The sequence below is a fragment of the Pristiophorus japonicus genome, chromosome 14, assembly GCF_044704955.1.
Source record: "Pristiophorus japonicus isolate sPriJap1 chromosome 14, sPriJap1.hap1, whole genome shotgun sequence".
In the NCBI taxonomy this organism is placed as follows: domain Eukaryota; kingdom Metazoa; phylum Chordata; class Chondrichthyes; family Pristiophoridae; genus Pristiophorus; species Pristiophorus japonicus.
In genome coordinates, this window is record NC_091990.1 from 15059984 (window position 1) to 15082642 (window position 22659).

The 22659-nt window shown below is 45.1% G+C and overlaps 1 protein-coding gene across 3 annotated transcripts in view; it reads left to right on the forward strand.

Annotated features, from left to right (window-relative positions):
- l3mbtl1b (L3MBTL histone methyl-lysine binding protein 1b) overlaps nucleotides 1-22659 on the forward strand; it is a 68455-nt gene that overhangs the window by 19084 nt on the left and 26712 nt on the right. For all 3 annotated transcript variants that reach the window (XM_070898931.1, XM_070898932.1, XM_070898933.1), the window contains exons 5-12: nucleotides 2313-2436; nucleotides 9054-9141; nucleotides 11937-12031; nucleotides 12325-12429; nucleotides 17040-17175; nucleotides 20340-20419; nucleotides 20570-20721; nucleotides 22469-22545. In XM_070898931.1, the coding sequence (XP_070755032.1) occupies nucleotides 2313-2436; nucleotides 9054-9141; nucleotides 11937-12031; nucleotides 12325-12429; nucleotides 17040-17175; nucleotides 20340-20419; nucleotides 20570-20721; nucleotides 22469-22545 (857 nt within the window). The remainder of the gene's footprint in view (nucleotides 1-2312; nucleotides 2437-9053; nucleotides 9142-11936; nucleotides 12032-12324; nucleotides 12430-17039; nucleotides 17176-20339; nucleotides 20420-20569; nucleotides 20722-22468; nucleotides 22546-22659) is intronic.

The following is a 22659-nucleotide window of genomic DNA, read 5'->3' on the forward strand; positions in this document are numbered from 1 at the left end:
TTTGGTAATTTTTTCTGGAGCTAACTTATGAATTACTGGATTTATTGAACTCAACTTGCCAAGGGTTGCTACTCTAGGACCATAACCATCACATGGCCATATTCAATTTTGTGCAGTCTAGCTGATTAATTTATTCTATTACCTGTATCATAGTATCTAGTAATGCTACCATTACTGGCACCTTAGTGTATCCCCTTCTCTAAATTTCATAAATTCACTTGATTGAATATGGCCTTTCTCCATCCTCATTCATTTATTTTTAACACGCTGTGTTGGAGGCTTTCAAACTTCCCTTTGTGGACGATCCCTGTAAATATTGACACACTCCCAGGGTACCTTACAAATATTTCCAATCTATGGGGGTAACCCCCTACCAATATTGCACACTCCCAGGAAACCCCTGCCCTAACTTCTAACAGATATCATAAGTTAACCAATGGAAAGCAGTGTTGTAATTTACAAAAACATATTTTGATTAGTATGCAACAACTGAAATAACATGATAGTAAACCAACAAATAGAGAAGAATTGAAATCTGAAGGGCAGAAATATTGTGACATCCAGTTCCTGTAATAATTTTACCTGACCCCTAGTTTCTGGGGATTCCAGTTTGAACTTCCCCATTTGAATTTTTATTGAATATAATTAAAATACCCAGTGATTCTTGAACATATTTGCTTTAAAGAAAATAATTCCATGATATTTTACTCCCCGTTTGGTGGTGTAGAAATTATTAAACCTTCATTTTCTTGTGTCAGACATTTCTATCCAAGCAAGCCAACTCTTATCTCTTCACCTCCTTTCTCCTCAACCCCATCCAATGTTTTTCCCTTCGCCTGTCAGTGCTGAGTCTTGCTGGGTTTTGTTCCACAGATGCTGCAGCCCACCAATATCTCACTCAAATGGTCATTCTTTGCGTGAGCCTAGACAGTGCCCTAGAAATTCATCTCGGGCGGTGGCGCAAAGCGGGTGGTTTCTGATCGGCTGTCTGTTATACACAGCGCCTGATATTCAGTTCCAGTACAGTCAATGCAGTCTGCACCTGGTTTGAAGTTGTGTATTTTTTTTAATCTTGAGGTATTCTTTGCAAAGGGAGCCAGCTCCACTCAACTCTGGTTATAGCACATTGGTCCGGCGTATTTCAATAGCGCCTCTCCACCGTATCCCCCGCCACACAATGGATTAGTGAATAAATGGTGTGAATTCTAAGCCATACAGACTAGTATGGCTGCGTCCGCAAAATCCTTTAATCCAATTGGCAGGATAGGCGTACCAACGTCGGTGTTCTCTCTCAGGCCAGCATCGAGGCATTGATCACGCTCAATCATCTCCGATGGACGGGCCACATTGTCTGCAAGCCTGACACAAGACTCCTGAAACAAGCATTCTAGTCCGAGCTCCGTAACGGCAAGCAAGTCCCAGGAGGGCAGAGAAAACGCTTCAAGGACGCCCGCAAAGCCTCCTTGAAAAAATGTAACATCCTCACCGATTCTTGGGAATCCCTAGCCCAAGACCGCTCAAAGTGGAGGAGAAGTATCTGAGAAGGCGGCGAACACCTCGAGTTTCTTCGTCGGGAGCACGCGGAAGCCAAGTACAAACAGCGTAAAGAGCATACAACAAACCAAGCACCCCACCAATCCGTCCCTTCAACCACCACCTGCCCCGTTTGCGACAGAGTCTGTAGACCCCGCGTAGGACTCATTAGTCACCTTGGGACTCATATTAGTGTGGAAGCAAGTCATCTTCGACTCTGGGGGACTGCCTAAGAAGAAGGCAGAGCAGGATGTCTCCAGTGCAATCACTGGCCTGTATTGGATTAGCTGATCAAAACTGGGGCACCAGCAGGGCATTTGCTTCTGCTGATTGCTACTTTTGTGTTGCACGCACATGGTCACTGAGAAAGAATGGGATTTATCTCTGCTGTAATGCCCTCCACAGTTAAATAGGCTACTGACATTCACTTTCTAGGCTCATGCATGAAGAATCGCACTTGGGGGAGGCACTGGAAGATTGCTGACGCTGCTGGAACGAGATCCAGCAAAAGTCGGTGCCTTCAGAAGGGAAGGGGAGAAAATTGAAAAGAAAAGTAAAACAAAATCTAAAGTAATGCAATTGCACTATCTTAAATCCATGTTTGTGCCAATACTGTACCACATTGTGAACTATTTTTTCGGTTATGTCTCGGTTACAGACAGTTACATGCACAGACACAGTTGCAATACAGTAATGAGCCCTCAAACTGCTCAAGAATAATGCTTCTTTAAAGAGCTAATAATCAATTGCTGATTCAAGGTTTTGTGTTTCTTTCACAGCACTAATAAGTCTACTCCTGTAGATGTGACAAATGGCAATGGTACAATCATGAAGCGTCTCAGAAAGAAACGAAAGCTGTTGCTAGATTGGGCAGATGAAGATTTGCAGGCAGATGAAGATGAGGTAGCTTGCCAAATGTCTTACTGAATTCTTATTTTTTGCTGTTGACATTTTCAGCTTTTTCTTTTATGCTGTAAGCTACTCAGCGTTTTGTTAATAGGGATCAACAATAGTATTGCGAATATTGTGCACAGTTATTACCAAATCTATATTGCTGTGGCTATTCAAGTTTTAATTATTTAAAGAGAGTTGCCATCAGAATCTGAATAACTTAAAAAAAAAAGTTTTCATTAACTTTAGCATCATTTTGATTTAAATTAATAGAATATGCTTTTGTGGCTAGAGCTGCAATTGAGGAACCAGATTGAAGCAGTCATGGGAGGAATGAATTACCCCTGGTTGTTGGCTAGTAGCACTGGCTCAGTTAATTCAAGTTTTTTCCTTAATGTCATTACTCCTATAATAAAACATATTCATATATATTTTGATTTATAATTAGCCAATCTACCATGGCATTGCACACAGGAAGTTGAGACAAATGGGGTAATTTTAACGTTGAGCAATGGTGTAAAATAGTCAATACCGCATATACACCAGGCCCAATTTCCATTTATATTTGCATAATGGGCGGTCAATGCAAATTCGCCCAATTTACACCAACACCCAAAGATAAAATTACCCCCAAAGTGTACCCTTGGGTGAAGTAGTGGGGGATAATTTGACCAGGGCATGCAAACATAATTCAGCTATACTTTCTCTCCTTATTTTTATATTTCTGTTATAGATTCTTGTGTCCACATTTATGATGCAAACTGCCTATAAAAAGTTGCCGTGCTGTAATTACACCCTCTTGCCAGTGAGAGTGCAGCAGCGGCTCCACTGGTGGGAGGGTGTAATTACAGTGTAACCAGTTTAAATGGGCAGTAATCATAAATGTGGAATAGGAATTTATGATGGAAGGAGTTAACAGGAAGTACGCAGCGATATAATATTTCTTATCGATGGATAGAATTTTCTTTTGGAATGCAGTTAAAGGATTCTGATTTGCCCTAATTATAATCATTAGTTTGATAACTAATTGGTCTTCAGTTTCCATCCTTATTTTTTTTCACTCCAGGTATTGTTAACATTACTCTTCATCCTACAGCTGGAAGAGTAGAATGTCTGGGAGAGTAGAACAGAATGGAGAGCACTCCATAGCTATCATCAATCCTATTAGCTGCTGCATTCTCCTATGTAACACCATTGAGCATACTTCAGAAGTAATCCATTGGGTTGTAAGGTACTTTGGGATATATCAAGGATGTGAAAGGTGCTTTCAATGCCTTATTATTCTTGTATCATCATAGGCAGTCCCTCGAAGCGAGGATGACTTCCTTCCACGCCGAAAAGGGATGAGTTCACAGGTGTTTCAATGAAGGACCTAATATTCTGGATCCCAAACTACATCTTGAAGGGTGGAAGATGTCTGTGCGTGGATTTTTTTTAATGTGTGGTGGCCGTTGCACACCAGCCACCACACGGGCTTGACAGAGCTGGGTCTTGGTCCAGTCAGGATGACTGGAGACCAGCTCTGCTGCACGGACCTAGTGCGCACACATATCGCAGTGTGGGCTGGCCCGTGCTGCCCCATGGCCCTCGCCTCTTCTGGGCCCCAAACTCTTGCCTATCCTGGGCCCCAATCACATCCCTCTGCGAACTCTTGCCGCTCCTGCTATACCTGCCCACACTGCAATCAGCCGTCGCCCTCCTGCAGCAGCACGCACTGCTCCCTGAAGTGGTATGCCACCGCACGCTGCTCCCTCTAATGGCCCCGGCCTCCTGATGGTCTTGCAGACCGGGACTGCCATATCAAAGCAATTTACGAAGGACAGTAATCCTCTAGGTATTCATAAGAACATAAGAAATAGGAGCAGGAGTAGGCCATTTGGCCCCTCGAGCCTGCTCCGCCATTCAATATCATGGCTGATCTTCTACCTCATTATCCCCATATCCCTTGATTCTCTTAATATCCCAAAATCTATCTATCTCTATCTTGAATATGCTCAATGACTGAGCTTCCACAGCCCTCTGGGGTAGAGAATTCCAAAGATTCACCATCCTCTGAGTGAAGAAATTTCTCCTCATCCCAGTCCCTAATGGTCGCTTCCTTATCCTGAGACTGTCACCCATGGTTCTCGACTCCCCAGCCAGGGAAAACTACCCTGTAAGAATTTTGTATGTTTCAATGAGATTACTTCACATTCTTCTAAACTATAAAGAATATGGGCCTAGTCTACTCAATCCCTCCTCATAGGACAATCCCCCATCCCAGGAATCAGTTTGGTGAACCTTCGTTGCACTCCCCCGATGACAAGTATATCCTTCCTTAGGTAAGGAGACCAAACCTGTACACATTACTCCAGGTGTGGTCTCACCAGGGCCCTATATAATTGTTGTAAGACATCTTTACTCTTGTACTCAAAACCTCTTGTAATAAAGGCCAACATTTCATGAAATCCAAGAGGTTAGAGGTACAGGTATAACTTCCTCTGCAAATTTTAGTGACGAGTATGCCTGAGTATGAAGTGGTGTTTCCCACTGTTTAGTTATATCTACTTTCTGCTAAAATGAGCAAACATAAAAGAAAGTAGCCCCTCTATCTGATAAAATCGAGATCATTGTTTCTTTGCTGATTAAATCCCTTATTTACTTATAGTGATAAAATCTCAATTCATACAACATCTAATGCTCTACAATAATTTATCATTTCAATAAAAGTAATTATCTTTGTAATTTTCTATTAAAACATTAAATGAGGATGTAACGGGCCCCATTTAGTGTAGCAATGAGCATTGTAAACCCGAAGGGCCCAAGTTTGATCCATGGCCTGCACTGAACTGAATGAGGCCACCGATCATAGACGAGGACTTGATTTTGCACTGCATCGCCGCCCGGTTTCTCGGCGGTATTGGTCGGTTTGGGCAAAAACCAGGTTGGCGCAAATTTCCATTGTGTTCCGCCGGCGGTTTCGAAATACCGCTGGGGAGCAGACTGCCGGCGAGCACAGTCCAAAAACCGCTATCGCCCGAGTTTTGACTCAGCAGTGACCCGTAGGTAAGTAGAAAAAAACTCCCACGAGAAGCAATGTGAGCTGGGTGGCAGGTAAGTAGCCCTGCAAAAAAAGGTAAGTTAATGGGTTTTTAATAATTTATTTTAAAATTATTTTACAGTGATTTAAGTTGAAAAGGATCCTGAGAATATTTTCTGTTTTTTCAATTTTGTTTTTTGGAAAAAATATTTGTTGTGTTTTCCCCCTCCTAAACCCAACCCACAGCCTCGGTCTAAATTTTAGTAATTACCGCCCATTTTGTTTAAGAACTGCCCAAGAGTGTGTTTCCCGTCGAGAATCGGGGTGTAAGGTCCATTTTTTTTCGTCGGGCGGAATTTTAAAACTCTTTTTTTGTGGAATTTTTTGCCCGCGGCAACTTTAAAATCTTAGCGGTATTTTGGGCAGCAATCCGGCGCTGGCAGATTTTTTTGAAATTCTAGCCCTCTAGATCCTGCGACGGTTTTTTTTTGGAGGCAGTAGTGTAGCAATTATGGTACCAAACTAGCAAACCCACCACAGCAAGATAATTTGGAATCCTGAACTTTATAAATCGAGGCATAAGAGTACACTAAGTTATGCTAAACTTTTCTAAAACACTAGTTCGGCCCCAGCTTGGAGTATTGTGTCCAGTTCTGGGTACCACACTTTAGGAAGGACATGAAGGTTTTGAAGAGGGTACAGAAGCGATTTACTACAATGGTTCCAGGGATGAGGGATTACAGTTATGTGGATAGACTGGAGAAGCTGGGGTTGTTCTCCTTAGTGCAGAGAAAGCTAAAAGGAGATTTGATAAAGGTGTTTAAAATCATGAAGGGTTTAGATAGAGGAAATATAGATAAACGATTTTCAATGGCTGAAGGGTCGATAACCAGAGGGCACAGATTTAAGATGATTGGCAAAAGAACCAGAGGCAACGTGAGGGAAAGCTTTTTTACACAGGTGGTTAGGATTTGGAATGCACGGCCCGATAGGGTGGTGGATACAGATTCAATAGAAGCCTTCAAAAGGGAATTGGATAAATACTTGAAGGAGAAAAAATTGTAGGGATTTGGGGAAAGAATGGCAGAGTGGGTCTAACTGGATTGCTCTTTGAAAGAGCCGGCACAGACTCGATGGGCCGAATGGTCTCCTTCTGTGCTATACTATTCTATGAAAACAACCTATTAACACTTGGTTGTCTAGGCTTATCTATGAAGTCACAATTCGGGAGTGTGATGGAATACTCTCCAGCTGCCTGGATGGGTGCAGGTCCGACAACACTCAAGAAGCTTGACACCATCCACTGCCTCCACCACTGTACTGTGGCTGCAGTGTGTACCATCCACAGGATGCACTGCAGCACCTCCCAAACCCGCTACTTACACAACCATTAAGGTCAAGGGCAGCAGGCGCATGGGAACACCATCACCTCCAAATTCCCCTCCAAGTTGCACTGTTCCGACTTGGACATGTATCACCATTCCTTCATTGCCGCTGTGTCAAAATTCAGAAACTTTCTACCTAACCGTATTGTGGGAGCAATTTCACCATTTGTCTGCAGCAGTTTAAGAAGGCGGCCCATCTTCTTGATGTCTTGCTCGTGGCACCCACATCCCGAGAATGAATTAAAAAAAGGATGGCTTTTTTGGACAAAACACTGGCGTGCTGTTGGTGCCTGTTTAACCATACTCCGTCAAGAGTTGACGCCTTCAGGAGATGTTGGGGCAAAAAGGACTTCTCTTCTTCAAGGTGAACTCCCTGAAATAAGGAATCGACACCCGCCCGTATAGCGACCACGGAATCACTCAGACGAAACCTTCGTTCAACCAATCTTTATTCAAGCATATCCAGGGGAAGAGTTCAGGAATGAACCTTCAAAGAACAAAGATTCTACACGCATCTTTATACAGTTTTTTGAAGTGTGCGACCCTCCTACAAAACTTCTGTGACCACCGGTTGGTCTACAGCTTATCAGCGGAGCTTCATTGATTCGTTGACCCTTATCAGACTGGCTGCTGAGTGGTTTCCCAACCTTTCCATCTCCCACAACATGTCAACCTTCTGGAATGTGTTGTTCTACAGTCGTAACCTTGCCTTGGTTTCTCCTGACGTGTTGTTTAACCTTGCTTCCCATGGTTTGTTGTGTACCTGGTTTCTTATCAGACAAAACTATCCCTTTCCCATGAGTTCCAGCCAAAACTATCCCTTTCCCATGAGTTCCAGCCAAAACTATCCCTTTCCTATGAGTGCAGCTGCTACAATAGCATCATCGTATCTGTGTTTCCAGACAGATTACTCCCTACTTTCCTTGGAGCTTTATTAGTAGGTGTTGTTTTTATGTTACACGGCCATTTTCTATCATTTGTAAGCAAGTTTTACATACAATCTGTCAATAGGCGATATATTACACTCCCTACCTTGAGGTGGAGGAACTCCCGACTCCTCACAACCTCCTAATACTGATGAGCCCCTTTAATCTGAACCATTTTATGTGTCGGATCAATTCACTATCTTCAGTATCCACTTTAGTGACCATCTGTCTGTCCACTTCCACTTTGGTGACAATACTTTATCCCCTTACAATACTTTACCGCCTTACAGGTAGGTAAGGTGGAAAAGGGGAAGGGAGGAATAAGTATTTAAAATATCGAGTATTGGATGCCTTTCTAGTAGAGTGGAGAGGTCATCTAACACACTGCAGTCATTTGTGCTACACTGCAAGTTTCCAATCTTTTCCAGTTGAGGAGTGGCTGTGCTTTCCCAAAGCAAAGGAGGAAAATGTGGTGGACTTGTTCCTTCTGGCCACTTTCATGCATGTCCTGGTTGCTAGACACGGGCATAAGCAAAGCCTGGCGCAGGTCAGCTCCCTGCTGCCTCAATGGAGGAAATAGATAGAACAAGAATAGTATGGAATTGGGGAAGACATTAAGCAGCATTACAGCTATAATGAACATTGTAGGAGGGAATACGCACATTATTGCTTTGTAATATTCAAGGATGACTTGAACATTTAGCAATTGAGTAATGTCTACCAGCAGTAGAATCTGATTAGTATTCAGCTGGTTTAAATAAGCAGACGTAACTAAACTTGCAATACAGTAGCTTAGGATTGCTAAGGATAGGATTTCTAAGCGTTGATTAGACTTAGTCCAGAGGCCTGCCCAAGAAGGTAATTGTTTACAGAGCATATCAGCTGCCGATGATTTTTAAGAAGCATGTTGTGCTCTGTTTCTTTAAAATATACTGGATAATTTAATACTTTATCTGTGGGGATGAAGGGAACAGAGTGGGTAAATATGATCAGAACTGTGGGCTTACATGGAGGGTAAATGCTGACACAGGTTGGGCCGGATGACCTGTTTCTGTGTTGTAACTTTTATGTATGTATGTAGCTCAAAACATTATCATCTACACTTGTGGTAACTTAAGCTAGTCAACATAGGAAGCAAAAAAAGACAATGGAAATTCATAGGAGCAAGATCAAATTATTAATATTTCAGCATAAGAAATTGGGGAAATTCATTCTGATATAACACTTGGTAAATGAAAGCAAGTAAGATTTTAGTGAAATATATTTGATTTTTATTATCTAAACTTCTCATGTCTGCAGGAAGCACTGGAGGAGTTCAAGGTGAAGACCAAAATGGCTCAGGAACCCCATCTCCGAGGCCGGAGAGGTCCCAAACTATTGAAACAAGGTATGTAATTGGTGGTGGCTACTTTTTGAATCTGTTGGTTTGTTCTCCATTTAAAATAATAGACTTTATTAACCCATATTGTACACACACAAGATACGCAGAATCAGACATTTCAGCACAGAAGTAGGCCATTTCACCCATCGAGCTATGTTGGGTCTATATCACTGCAGTCTAACTGTGCTGTGGAATGGATCATATCGCAGTACATCTTGCTGTATATTCTTGCTTTCACACCGCACATCTGGAAATTAGGGCTTGTTTAGAGAAAGGTAGAAAATTTGAAAACCAAGACACCTTTCGCACATCATATAGAGGATAGGGAGGATTATGAAGAGCAGAGTTGGCAGATGCCTATGAATAGGTTACCTGAATGGTTCTTGGCATGGGTGACCAGAAGGGATTAAAGACAGACAGACCTGCATTTATATACTGCCTTTCATGATCACCGGACGTCTCAAAGCGCTTTGCAGCCAATTAACTACTTTTGGAGTGTAGTCACTGTGTAATGAGGTGAAGGATGGCAGCAGATGGCTAGAGAAGGTTTGTTCAGGGAGACCTCCCTAGGGAGCTGCTATCCCATCCGCCATCTTGAAACTCGAGATGCTTTTGGTCTACAGGGCTGTAGTGATACCCGCCCTCCAGTATGGCTCCGAGATGTGGACCATATACAGTAGACACCTCAAATCACTGGCGAAATACCACCAACGATGTCTCCGCAAGATCCTGCAAATCCCTTGGGAGGACAGACGCACCAGCATCAGTGTTCTCGGATCAGGCCAACATCCCCAGCATCGAAGCACTGACCACACTCGACCAGCTCCGTTGGGTGGGCCACATTGTTCACATGTCCGGCAGTATAATGTGGATAAATGTGAGGTTATCCACTTTGGTGGCAAAAACACAAAGGCAGAATATTATCTGAATGGCGGCAGATTAGGGAAAGGGGAGGTGCAATGAAACCTGGGTGTCATGGTACATCAGTCATTGAAAGTTGGCATGCAGGTACAGCAGGCGGTGAAGAAGGCAAATAGCATGTTGGCCTTCATAGCGAGAGGATTTGAGTATAGGAGCAGGGAGGTCTTACTGCAATTGTACAGGGCCTTGGTGAGGCCTCACCTGGAATATTGTGTTCAGTTTTGGTCTCCTAATCTGAGGAAGGACGTTCTTGCTATTGAGGGAGTGCAGCGAAGGTTCATCAGACTGATTCCAGGGATGGCTGGACGGACATATGAGGAGAGACTGGATCAACTGGGCCTTTATACACTGGAGCTTAGAAGGATGAGAGGGGATCTCATAGAAACGTATAAGATTCTGACAGGACGGGACAGGTTGGATGCGGGAAGAATGTTCCCGATGTTGGGGAAGTCCAGAACCAGGGGACATAGTCTTAGGATAAGGGGTAGGCCATTTATGACTGAGATGAGGAGAAACTTCTTCACTCAGAGTCGTTAACCTGTGGAATTCCCTGCCACAGAGAGTTGTTGAGGCCAGTTCATTGGATATATTCAAGAGGGAATTAGATGTGGCCCTTATGGCTAAAGGGATCAAGGGGTATGGAGAGAAAGTGGGAAAGGGGTACTGAGGTGAATGATGAGCCATGATCATATTGAATGGTGGTGCAGGCTCGAAGGGCCGAATGGCCTACTCCTGCACCTATTTTCTATGTTTCTAAGACTCCCAAAGCAAGCGCTCTACTCAGAACTCCAGGTGGGCAGAGGAAACGTTTCAAGGATACCTTCAAAGCCTCCTTGATTAAGTGCAACATCCCCACTGATACCTGGAAGTCCCTGGCCAAAGACCGCCCTAAGTGGAGGAAGTGCATCCAGGAGGGCGCTGAGCACCTCGAGTCTTGTTGCCGAGAGCATGCAGAAAACAAGCACAGGCAGCATGTGGCAAACCAGTCCCACCCACCCTTTCCTTCAACGACTGTCTGTCCCACCTGTGACATAGACTGTAATTCCTGTATTGGACTGTTCAGTCACCTGAGAACTCACTTTTAGAGTGGAAGCAAGTCTTCCTCGATTTCGAGGGACTGACTATGATGATGACTTGTAATGTGGGAAACACGGCAGCCAATTTGCACACAGCAAGCACCCAGAAACAGCAGTGTGATAATGATCAGATAATCTGTTTTTGTTATGTTGATTGAGGGATAAATATTGGCCAGGACACTGGGGATAATTCCCCTGCTATTCTTCGAAATAGTGCCATGGGATCTTTTATGTCCACTTGAGAGCAGACGGGACCTCGGTTTTAAGTCTCATCTGAAAGTCGGTACCTCCGACAATGCAGCACTCCCTCAGCACTGTACTGGCCTGTCAGCCTAGATTTATGGACACAAGTCCCTGGAGTGGGACATGAATCCACAACCTTCTGGCTCAGGTGAGAGTGCTAACCACTGAGCCACAGCTGACTGAAGGAGTGACCAGAAAATTGGTGAATTTAATGTAGTTCTATTGAAAACCACCAGCCAGTACAGCTTCGATTTGAGCAACTGGGAAATATACATGACATTTATTAAAAGGTGCTATGTCTGGAGCTGATAAAACACATCACAACATCTATGGTTAGCAGAATTAAGTATTGGATAGTTTTGGGGCTTGTATCCCTCGCTCTATTGGTAAGTGGGTACCTGCAAGGCCCCACAATACGTCTAGTTATTTAGCAGAACTGTTTCTTTTTTGACACATGCTAGCTTTTGTAGCTTTCTATCTTGGCAAGTGCTCGAGTTTAGAGTCGGATATCTGTAAATATTGCAGAGTTGCAAGTTAATGATTCTGTATTTTCATCACTAGCCCTGGCTGTTCCTGGCAAGAAGAAAACCTGGAACTGGGCTTCTTACCTGGAAGAGGAGAAAATGCAAGCTGCACCTCTCAAGCTCTTCAAAGAGGTTTATGTTTGGTTAAATAACTTTTAGACTGTAGCATGTCAGCTTCTTGGAATCATTTATTGATGAATATTTTTCAAAGTCTTGTACTTTATAAAGTAACCTCCTGTGTCTAATTATCTGATTCATGAGAATTCATGCGTTGCCTCATTTGAACTGACCCTTGTCTGTGAGTTTGATTCCTGCAGCTATCACTGATTAAGATTCAGTTGCTGAGTATTGCCTTAGCTGGACCGTTGGATGTAGTGAAGAAATGCTATGATTAGAGTCTAACACCATGTTTCTTTTCTCTATAGTACCAGTTGTTTCCACAGAGTCGCAATGGATTTAAACTGGGCATGAGGCTTGAAGGCATTGACCCGGAACATCCATCAGTATTTTGTGTTCTTAGTGTTGCTGAGGTAAGCTTCTCTGAATATCAGAGGCTCCCACATCATAATCTGTCATGCTACATTAAATAAATGCCTAGTGCTGCAGTAAAATGTGTGAATATTATTCAAGCATTTTGAGTTTTCGGGGTAAATTTTGTCAGCATGCACCAGTAATGAACAACGCCGCACTTACTGGATATCAATGGACAGACGTTGCTGTTACTTGTTCAAAATACATTTGCCAAATCTCAGGCCATCCACATTACTGATGCAAGTCTCTCTGAAGATGGTCAGTCTGTCTCCCACTCAATCCCTGCTAAACCTAGGCTTTGTGCCATCAGCAAATTTAATGGCACTACAGATTGCCAGTTCCACACTTTACCAGCAAGACCATTTTCCATTTGCCATTGCCATCTGTCTTCCATCGATAAAACAATTCCAGATCCACCGAGACAATTTGTCGTCTCTTTACCTGCTCGATGAGAACGAGGAGAATTCCCTGCTCTTTTGGTGAAATGTATCACAGGGTCTTTAATGCCGACTTAAATCAAAACAGGCAGATGGGGCCTCAGTTTAATGCTTCATTTGCACTAAAGAGCTAGCTTGAGTTCTGGTGACTCGGCTCCTACAGTCAGCTGTAAACATTTTAAAATGACAGTCTCACAATGCCATGTGTGGAGCGCCCTCGAAAGTAGTTGTATTGCTGCATCGTTGGTGGCTGTGCAAGAGTTACACACATTGTAGTCAAGGTCTGGAGCACGTGTCTTTGTGAGGTTGATTCATAGAAAACAAATTGGCATGGACTGTGCGTTTCCCTTCAGTAACCATGGGCACAAGTTTCGGGCCGCGCCGAGAACGGCGCAGCCCCGACCTGGACGCCCGTTTTTCGCGCCACAAAGTGCGCCTAAAAAAAACTTAACGATTCTCTGGCTCCCTGCTGCTCCTCTGGAGCCGGGCGCGGCGCAGCACGAGCTGTAGGGGGCGGAGTCAGGTCCCTGCGCTGGAAACATTGCCGGGACGTCTGCACATGCGCGCTACAGTGGGCGCGCATGTGCAGTAGCTCCAGGCGCCCAAAACTGTGTGGGAGGGGCCCGAAGCACGCAGCCCCTAGCCCTGGCCGAATGGCCTCACTGGGGCTGCGTGAATAAGGCTGTCTCCCACGCCCAGCTCCTGCTTCCTCCCGACCCGACTCGACTCCCGCTTCCCCGACCGGACCCGACACCGACCCGACCTTCCCCCCCCCCCCCCCCCCGCCCCAGGATCGGACTGGACCCGACCCGCGCTCCCCACCCCCCGACCCGAACCGACCCGACCTGCGCTCCCTCCCTTCCCCCCTCCCCCCCCCTATCAGAAACAACCCGACCTCCCCCTCCCCCCCCCCCCCCCCCCGCCCCCGACCCGCACTCCCGACCCGACCGGACCCAACGCCACCTACCTGTAAATCTGGCGCTGGGGACGGGCCATGCCCGAAGTCTTGGGACCGGCCGGGCCGGGCCGGGCCCGTTCAGCCTCCCTCCCCCTTCTCCTCCTCCCACCCCCCTTTCTCCTTCTCCCCCCCCCCCCTTTCTCCTTCTCTCTCCCCCCCCCCCCTTTCTCCTCCTCCCCCCCCCCCTTTCTCCTCCTCCCCCCCCCCCTTTCTCCTCCTCCCCCCCCCCTTTCTCCTCCTCCCCCCCCCCTTTCTCCTCCTCCCCCCCCCCCCTTTCTCCTTCTCCCCCCCCCCCTTTCTCCTTCTCCCCCCCCCCCCCTTTCTCCTTCTCCTCCCCCCCCCTTTCTCCTTCTCCTCCCCCCCCCCTTTCTCCTTCTCCTCCCCCCCCTTTCTCCTTCTCCTCCCCCCCCCTTTCTCCTTCTCCTCCCCCCCTTTCTCCTTCTCCTCCCCCCCTTTCTCCTTCTCCTCCCCCCCTTTCTCCTTCTCCTCCCCCCCCTTTCTCCTTCTCCTCCCCCCCTTTCTCCTTCTCCCCCCCCCCTTTCTCCTTCTCCCCCCCCCTTTCTCCTTCTCCCCCCCCCCCTTTCTCCTTCTCCCCCCCCCTTTCTCCTTCTCCCCCCCTTTCTCCTTCTCCCCCCCTTTCTCCTTCTCCCCCCCCCCCTTTCTCCTTCTCCTCCCCCCCTTTCTCCTTCTCCTCCCCCCCTTTCTCCTTCTCCTCCCCCCCTTTCTCCTTCTCCTCCCCCCCTTTCTCCTTCTCCTCCCCCCCTTTCTCCTTCTCCTCCCCCCCCCCCTTTCTCCTTCTCCTCCCCCCCTTTCTCCTTCTCCTCCCCCCCCCCCTTTCTCCTTCTCCTCCCCCCCCCCCTTTCTCCTTCTCCTTCTCCTCCCCCCCTTTCTCCTTCTCCTTCTCCTCCCCCCCTTTCTCCTTCTCCTTCTCCTCCCCCCCTTTCTCCTTCTCCTCCCCCCCTTTCTCCTTCTCCTCCCCCCCTTTCTCCTTCTCCTCCCCCCCTTTCTCCTTCTCCTCCCCCCCTTTCTCCTTCTCCTCCCCCCCTTTCTCCTTCTCCTCCCCCCCTTTCTCCTTCTCCTCCCCCCCTTTCTCCTTCTCCTCCCCCCCTTTCTCCTTCTCCTCCCCCCCTTTCTCCTTCTCCTCCCCCCCTTTCTCCTTCTCCTCCCCCCCTTTCTCCTTCTCCTCCCCCCCTTTCTCCTTCTCCTCCCCCCCTTTCTCCTTCTCCTCCCCCCCTTTCTCCTTCTCCTCCCCCCCTTTCTCCTTCTCCTCCCCCCCTTTCTCCTTCTCCTCCCCCCCTTTCTCCTTCTCCTCCCCCCCTTTCTCCTTCTCCTCCCCCCCTTTCTCCTTCTCCTCCCCCCCTTTCTCCTTCTCCTCCCCCCCTTTCTCCTTCTCCTCCCCCCCTTTCTCCTTCTCCTCCCCCCCTTTCTCCTTCTCCTCCCCCCCTTTCTCCTTCTCCTCCCCCCCTTTCTCCTTCTCCTCCCCCCCTTTCTCCTTCTCCTCCCCCCCTTTCTCCTTCTCCTCCCCCCCTTTCTCCTTCTCCTCCCCCCCTTTCTCCTTCTCCTCCCCCCCTTTCTCCTTCTCCTCCCCCCCTTTCTCCTTCTCCTCCCCCCCTTTCTCCTTCTCCTCCCCCCCTTTCTCCTTCTCCTCCCCCCCTTTCTCCTTCTCCTCCCCCCCTTTCTCCTTCTCCTCCCCCCCTTTCTCCTTCTCCTCCCCCCCTTTCTCCTTCTCCTCCCCCCCTTTCTCCTTCTCCTCCCCCCCTTTCTCCTTCTCCTCCCCCCCTTTCTCCTTCTCCTCCCCCCCTTTCTCCTTCTCCTCCCCCCCTTTCTCCTTCTCCTCCCCCCCTTTCTCCTTCTCCTCCCCCCCTTTCTCCTTCCTTCCCCCCCCCACTCCCTTTCTCCTTCCCCTCCCCCCACTTTCTCCATTCTAAGTTAGTATGGAGTAAGTTTTCACTGCCGAAACTTTGAAAACAGGCATAAGTGGCCGGACACGCCCCCTTTTGGAAAAAAAATTCTGTTCCAAAGTGAAACTGTTGTAACTGACTAGAACTGGAGCAAACTAAATGCCGAGAATTTGAATTTCTAAGATACTCCGTTCTACACCAGTTGCTCCAAAAAATCAGGAGCAACTGAGGCTGAAACTTGGGTCCCATGTGTTAATGAGGAACGAGAAGCCCATTGGGGTTCGTTATTCCCTCACTGGTAAACTTGGTAAACATCAATACAAGATAGTCACCAAGAAATCCAAAAGGGAATTAAGAAACTTCTTTATCCAAAGAGTGGTGAGAATGTGGAACTCACTACCACAGTGGGTTGTTGAAGCGAATAGTATAGATGCATTTAAGGGGAGGCTAGACAAGCATATGAGGGCGACGGGACTAGAGGGTATGCTGATAGATTTAGATGAGGAAAGACAGGAGGAGGCTCGAGTGGAGCATAAACGTCGGCGTGGACTGGTTGGGCCGAATGGCCTGTTTCTGTGCCGTATATCCTGTGTAATCCAATTTAATCTTCCAATATGTGCCAAGCGTGGGTGAGGTTGCATGCTGCCGGTGCGTATTTGGAAAACTTGGGCTTTAATTTCACCCTCAGTTGAAATTCAGATATACCCTCTGTTTGTGATTTCAAGCAAGGAATGTTGAGAATCAGATTTAGGTATAAAACTAAATGCAAAATACTACCAGCTGCTGGAAATCAGAAATTAAAACAAAGTGCTGGAAAGACGCGGCGGGTTAGGCAGCATCTGTGGGGAGAGGAAGATAGGTTAATGTTTCCGATCGATGACCTTTCCTCAGAATCGGTGATTGATCGACTGTCCTTTAGCCGACATCACTATCCTTTCTCCAGACGCCATTGAATACTCGGGTTAATTTTTTAATCTTTTTGGCGCATAAATCTCAAGTAATTGCTCAAATGAGGTTTATTCTACTTTTGAATGAGTCCTTCATATTCCACTTAATCTTGTTATTTTTGGACTGTACATACTTCCTCATTGGTCAGAGTGCCTCCTCTTGCAGTACTTTTGTTCCAAACTATTAAGAAAAAAACTTGCAGATGGGGTAAATATGATTGCTGTTATATATGATGGTAGTCACAGGATTAATCTGTCTAAGGTGGCAAGGACCTGTGATCTGTCATTTTATTTCAATATGGATACATTATCGTGAAAGTTTTGTTTCAAATATATACAAGGTCAAATATGTGATATCATTGGCAGGTCCAGGGATACCGGATCAGGTTACACTTCGATGGTTACTCTGAATGCTATGATTTCTGGGTAAATGCAGACTCCCCTGACATCCATCCTTTCGGTTGGTGTGAGAAAACCAGCCATAAACTACATCTTCCAAAAGGTATTTGAAAATAGCTGAAAGTCTTTCTGGCTTTAAATGATGAGCCATCAGATATTTTCTGTTTTCCAAAATGCCACATGATGTCTGATAAAACATAGCCATCTGTATTTATATGTGTATCTGTGAACTATGTCTCAATATTAGGCAATTTAAAAAAAAAATTCACAGGTACAGGTGGATAATTTATGGGTTTACTTGGCTGATATTTTGACAGACCTGGCATCAAGAGAAAAATTCGAGTTTGATTATTGGCTGATATTGACATGTGGGGCCTTCTCCTAGAAGGAGCATTATTGGCTTCATCAGTATCCATCCTCTCCACATCATTGGACTCTTTCAGCACCTAAGTTTAAATATGTGTGCAAATATCCTAGGTTTGCGAATCAACAAATCTTGACAGCTACTTTGATCACAGCTCCCAGCTTCGGAGAGAATTTTTCACGATTCTCATATATGTATGAGAAAGTTCCAATACATCAACACACACAAGGATTTTCTGCTGCTCACTGGGCCATGGTTTTTGACCACATTAAAATGAACAGACAGGAAATCGTGGGCATAAAAGCAGAAAACCTCAGACAACTTCTTGCAAAGAACTTGCATTTATATAGTGCCTTTTGCATCCTCAGGAGGTCCCAAAGTGCTTCACAGCCAATGAATGACTTTCGAAATGCAGTCGCGAATCATGGCAGTCAATTTGTGCACAACAAGGTCCAAGAAACAGCAATGAGACAAATCTGTTTTGGTGGCGGTGGTTGAGGGATAAATGCTGGTCAGGACAATTGGCTCTTTTATGTCTAATTGAACAGGTTGAGGTGACTTATCAGAAATATAATACCTCTAACAATTGAGTATTCCCTCAGCACTGTATTGAAAGGTCAGTCTAGATTATGTGCTGAAGTCCTGCAATGGTGTTCAGTCAGTTAAGATCCAGTGTGAGTACTTAGCCAGTCTAATACAGTTAATTTGTTTGGATTGCTGTCATGTAAATTTGATGTAAGCTTGATTCTGATGGAATTGTAAAACAGTTTACACAAGGTTTTTAAAAAGGAGGGAGAGAGAAAACAGGGAATTATAGACCGGTCAGCCTGACATCGGTAGTGGGCAAAATGATGGAATCAATTATTAAGGATGTCATAGCAGTGCATTTGGAAAGAGGTGACATGATAGGTCCAAGTCAGCATGGATTTGTGAAAGGGAAATCATGCTTGACAAATCTTCTGGAATTTTTTGAGGATGTTTCCAGTAGAGTGGATAAGGGAGAACCAGTTGATGTGGTATATTTGGACTTTCAGAAGGCGTTCGACAAGGTCCCACACAAGAGATTGATGTGCAAAGTTAGAGCACATGGGATTGGGGGTAGTGTACTGACATGGATTGAGAACTGGTTGTCAGACAGGAAGCAAAGAGTAGGAGTAAATGGGTACTTTTCAGAATGGCAGGCAGTGACTAGTGGGGTACCGCAAGGTTCTGTGCTGGGGCCCCAGCTGTTTACACTGTACATTAATGATTTAGATGAGGGGATTAAATGTAGTATCTCCAAATTTGCGGATGACACTAAGTTGGGTGGCAGTGTGAGCTGCGAGGAGGATGCTGTGAGGCTGCAGAGCGACTTGGATAGGTTAGGTGAGTGGGCAAATGCATGGCAGATGAAGTATAATGTGGATAAATGTGAGGTTATCCACTTTGGTGGTAAAAACAGAGAGACAGACTATTATCTGAATGGTGACAGATTAGGAAAAGGGGAGGTGCAAAGAGACCTGGGTGTCATGGTACATCAGTCATTGAAGGTTGGCATGCAGGTGCAGCAGGCGATTAAGAAAGCAAATGGCATGTTGGCCTTCATAGCAAGGGGATTTGAGTACAGGGGCAGGGAGGTGTTGCTACAGTTGTACAGGGCATTGGTGAGGCCACACCTGGAGTATTGTGTACAGTTTTGGTCTCCTAACCTGAGGAAGGACATTCTTGCTATTGAGGGAGTGCAGCGAAGGTTCACCAGACTGATTCCCGGGATGGCGGGACTGACCTATCAAGAAAGACTGGATCAACTGGGCTTGTATTCACTGGAGTTCAGAAGAATGAGAGGGGACCTCATAGAAACATTTAAAATTCTGACGGGGTTAGACAGGTTAGATGCAGGAAGAATGTTCCCAATGTTGGGGAAGTCCAGAACCAGAGGTCACAGTCTAAGGATAAGGGGTAAGCCATTTAGGACCGAGAGGCGGAGGAACTTCTTCACCCAGAGAGTGGTGAACCTGTGGAATTCTCTACCACAGAAAGTTGTTGAGGCCAATTCACTAAATATATTCAAAAAGGAGTTGGATGAGGTCCTTACTACTAGGGGGATCAAGGGGTATGGCGAGAAAGCAGGAATGGGGTACTGAAGTTGAATGTTCAGCCATGAACTCATTGAATGGCAGTGCAGGCTAGAAGGGCCGAATGGCCTACTCCTGCACTTATTTTCTATGTTTCTATGTTACAGGATTCTTAAGGATGAGGCAAGTAATTTGGTTGTCCATTCATTCACTCAAGACAACCCTGCACTCCTCTCATGGTGCACCTAGTTGTTAAATTGTTCCAGGCATTTCACCTCCACTATGGCCCTGAAGTCTATTCCAAGTGTTGTATGCAGACAAAGAGCTGAGGCTTGCGGACAAAATGCCTGCAGATTGTGATGGACATGGCAGACTGATCAATGCCATAGTTTTGCGATCTGGGAAAGAATTCATGGACATTAGAAACCATACAGTGTTATATTTCAACACAATGAGTGCATTAGAAGAGGCAGTGTCTACATGTTAGTTGAGTATTTTTTGCTGCTGATTAAAATTTTACAGATGAAGTATTAACATTTGAGAGTTTATTGGCATTTGGCTAGACTGCACACCAAGGTATTGTCTGTACAGATTTTCAAGAAGATGGTTTGCACTTTATTTCAGATAAATTCCACACACCATATTTATTATGTTATAAGACTTTTAATGGGGATATTCTGTATTTCCAATGTGATAACTTAGTATCACTTGTGGACAAGGCATTTAACATTAAATTACTCATGGCATTTTCCCTTTTACTTTAAACTTTTTTTTATTCACATGAATTATTTTTGATCACATTTACATGATTTTGCACTAAAGAGAAGTTTGGTGTTTTTTAACTTGCAGGATACAAAGACAGTGCCTCATATCTAAAGTCTTGTAAAGCTCAAGCAGCCCCAAAAAACCTGTTCAGATCTTTGAATACGGTGAGTGCTGTAGTCAAACAAAACAAATTGTTTAAAGATATTGTTAACTTCATGTTCTTGATTTGCCAAGCATGACTATTTCAGATGTGCAATTTTTTATTGCATGTAATTAAAATGACAAACTGCATTTGTTGTTTATGGTCTTTATAGCCCATCACACCTTCTGGTTTCCGAGTGGGGATGAAGTTAGAAGCCGTCGATAAGAAGAATCCCTCACTTACATGCGTGGCTACTATTGCCGATATGGTGGATAATCGCTTGCTGATACATTTTGACAACTGGGATGACAGCTATGACTATTGGTACAGAATCAGATTTGTTGTAGCACATGTCAGCTTTTATCATGAGCCTCTTTGACACTGCAGTACATTTACAACTTTTGAAATTTATTAGCCACAATTTAAAAAATTAAAATATTTCCATGAGTATAAGATTTTAAAAAAAGGACAAAATGTGATTGAAGTTTTGAAGTAGGTGAACTCTACTGCTCTCCTGTGTGTGTGTGTGTGTGTTTGTTTTACATTGAGCGTGTCTTGGAATAAAGCTAGCATCAATGATGTATTTATGTGAAGATGCTGGTAGGATTTAACTTGATTTCAGACAGCACAAGAAGCAAGTTAATTAACTGTATTTTGTCTCATTTATTGTTCATTCGCTAATTCATTGACTGAAGTGTTTCTATGAAATTGATCCACTGCATGATGTATTCCGCAGTCTTACTAAGGGTATACTTGAGAATGCAGCATCACTCTTGCCACCCTCGTGGCAGAGAATGCAGCATCACTCTTGCCACCCTCGTGGCAGAGAATGCCCGTGAAGTTCAGCGAAACCTGTACATTACAGACACCTTAGGGACTGACATCAGCTGTCTTTTTTCTTTTTGCCAATGTCCTTTGTTTCAAAACAGTCATTGTACGTACTGTAAAAAAATTTCTGTAGAATGGTGAGTTCTTTACTCAACATCCATAGCGGTAGAGAAACCGCTCTATCCCTGGGATGGAGCTGTTAAAGTATTCATTCCCCGAGATGGAGCGGTTTATCTGCTGCTATGGATGTTGGGTAAAGTGCTCCCCATTCCACAAAAGCCATTTCTTTCACTGCCTATTGCCGTCCCGCACTAACCCGGCTTACACTGACATTGTGAGAGTCTGGGCGCAGAACGGAAGCAAGCTGCTCAAAGTTCCAGATACAGCAGCTTTGCAACAGACTGTGTCCCGTATTTTAAGTTATAAAAGGACTTGGTGCATTGAACATGAGAACATAAGAAATCGGAGCAGGAGTAGGCCATTTGGCCCCAAGAGCCTGCTTCGCCATTCAGTAAGATCATGGCCGATCTGATCTTGGCCTCCACTTCCCCGCCCGTTCCCCATAATCCTTGACTCCCTTATCATTTAAGAATCTGTCTATCGCCACCTTAAATATATTCAATGATCCAGCCTCAACAGCTCTCTGGGGTAGAGAATTCCAAAGATTCACGACCTTCAGAGAAGAAATTCCTCCTCATTTCCGTTTTAAATGGGCGACCTCTTATTCTGAATCAATGCCCCCTAGTTCTAGATTTTCCCCACGAGGGGAAACATCCTCTCCTCTTCTACCCTGTCAAGCCCTCTCAAATCTTATTGGTTTCAACATATTAAAGGGTGTCCGTAGTTCGTAATTTGCGAGTGTCTGTGGTTTACAGTGCATCTTGTATATTTTACTGTGCAAGTTATGTAGGGGTCTTTTTATGTGTCTGTTTTCTGCAGGTGTCTGTTTATACAGGATTCACTGTATATCCACCATGACCTACTCCTGCAGAGTTTGGGCCAGGTTTACACCCTCTTGGCACCTAATGAAAATCCACTGAGTTTTGTGGATTATTGGAATTTTAGTTCTTGGATTTTTTTTTTCAAAATACATTAATGGTATTTGAGTATGGAAACAGTCTGATCATTTTAATTACAGGGGAGAGCAAGAAGTTTAAGGGGAACTCGAAGTAAGAGGCTTTTGCTGCATCATTTGCCAGAGTTGTGCGTTATTGCCATTCTTGGAATATTTTTCTGTTCGTAGGTGTGATGCGAGCAGTCCATATATTCGTCCAGTTGGATCATGCAAGGCATCTGGATTACCTCTTACAACACCACCTGGTTAGTCTCCATCTCACTTCAAAATGTCAATTCTGTTTAAACAACATCAATTTTAGTGACCATTTCAGCTAAAATATTACCCAGCTATTTTGTATGTCCAAGTTAAAGCTCTAA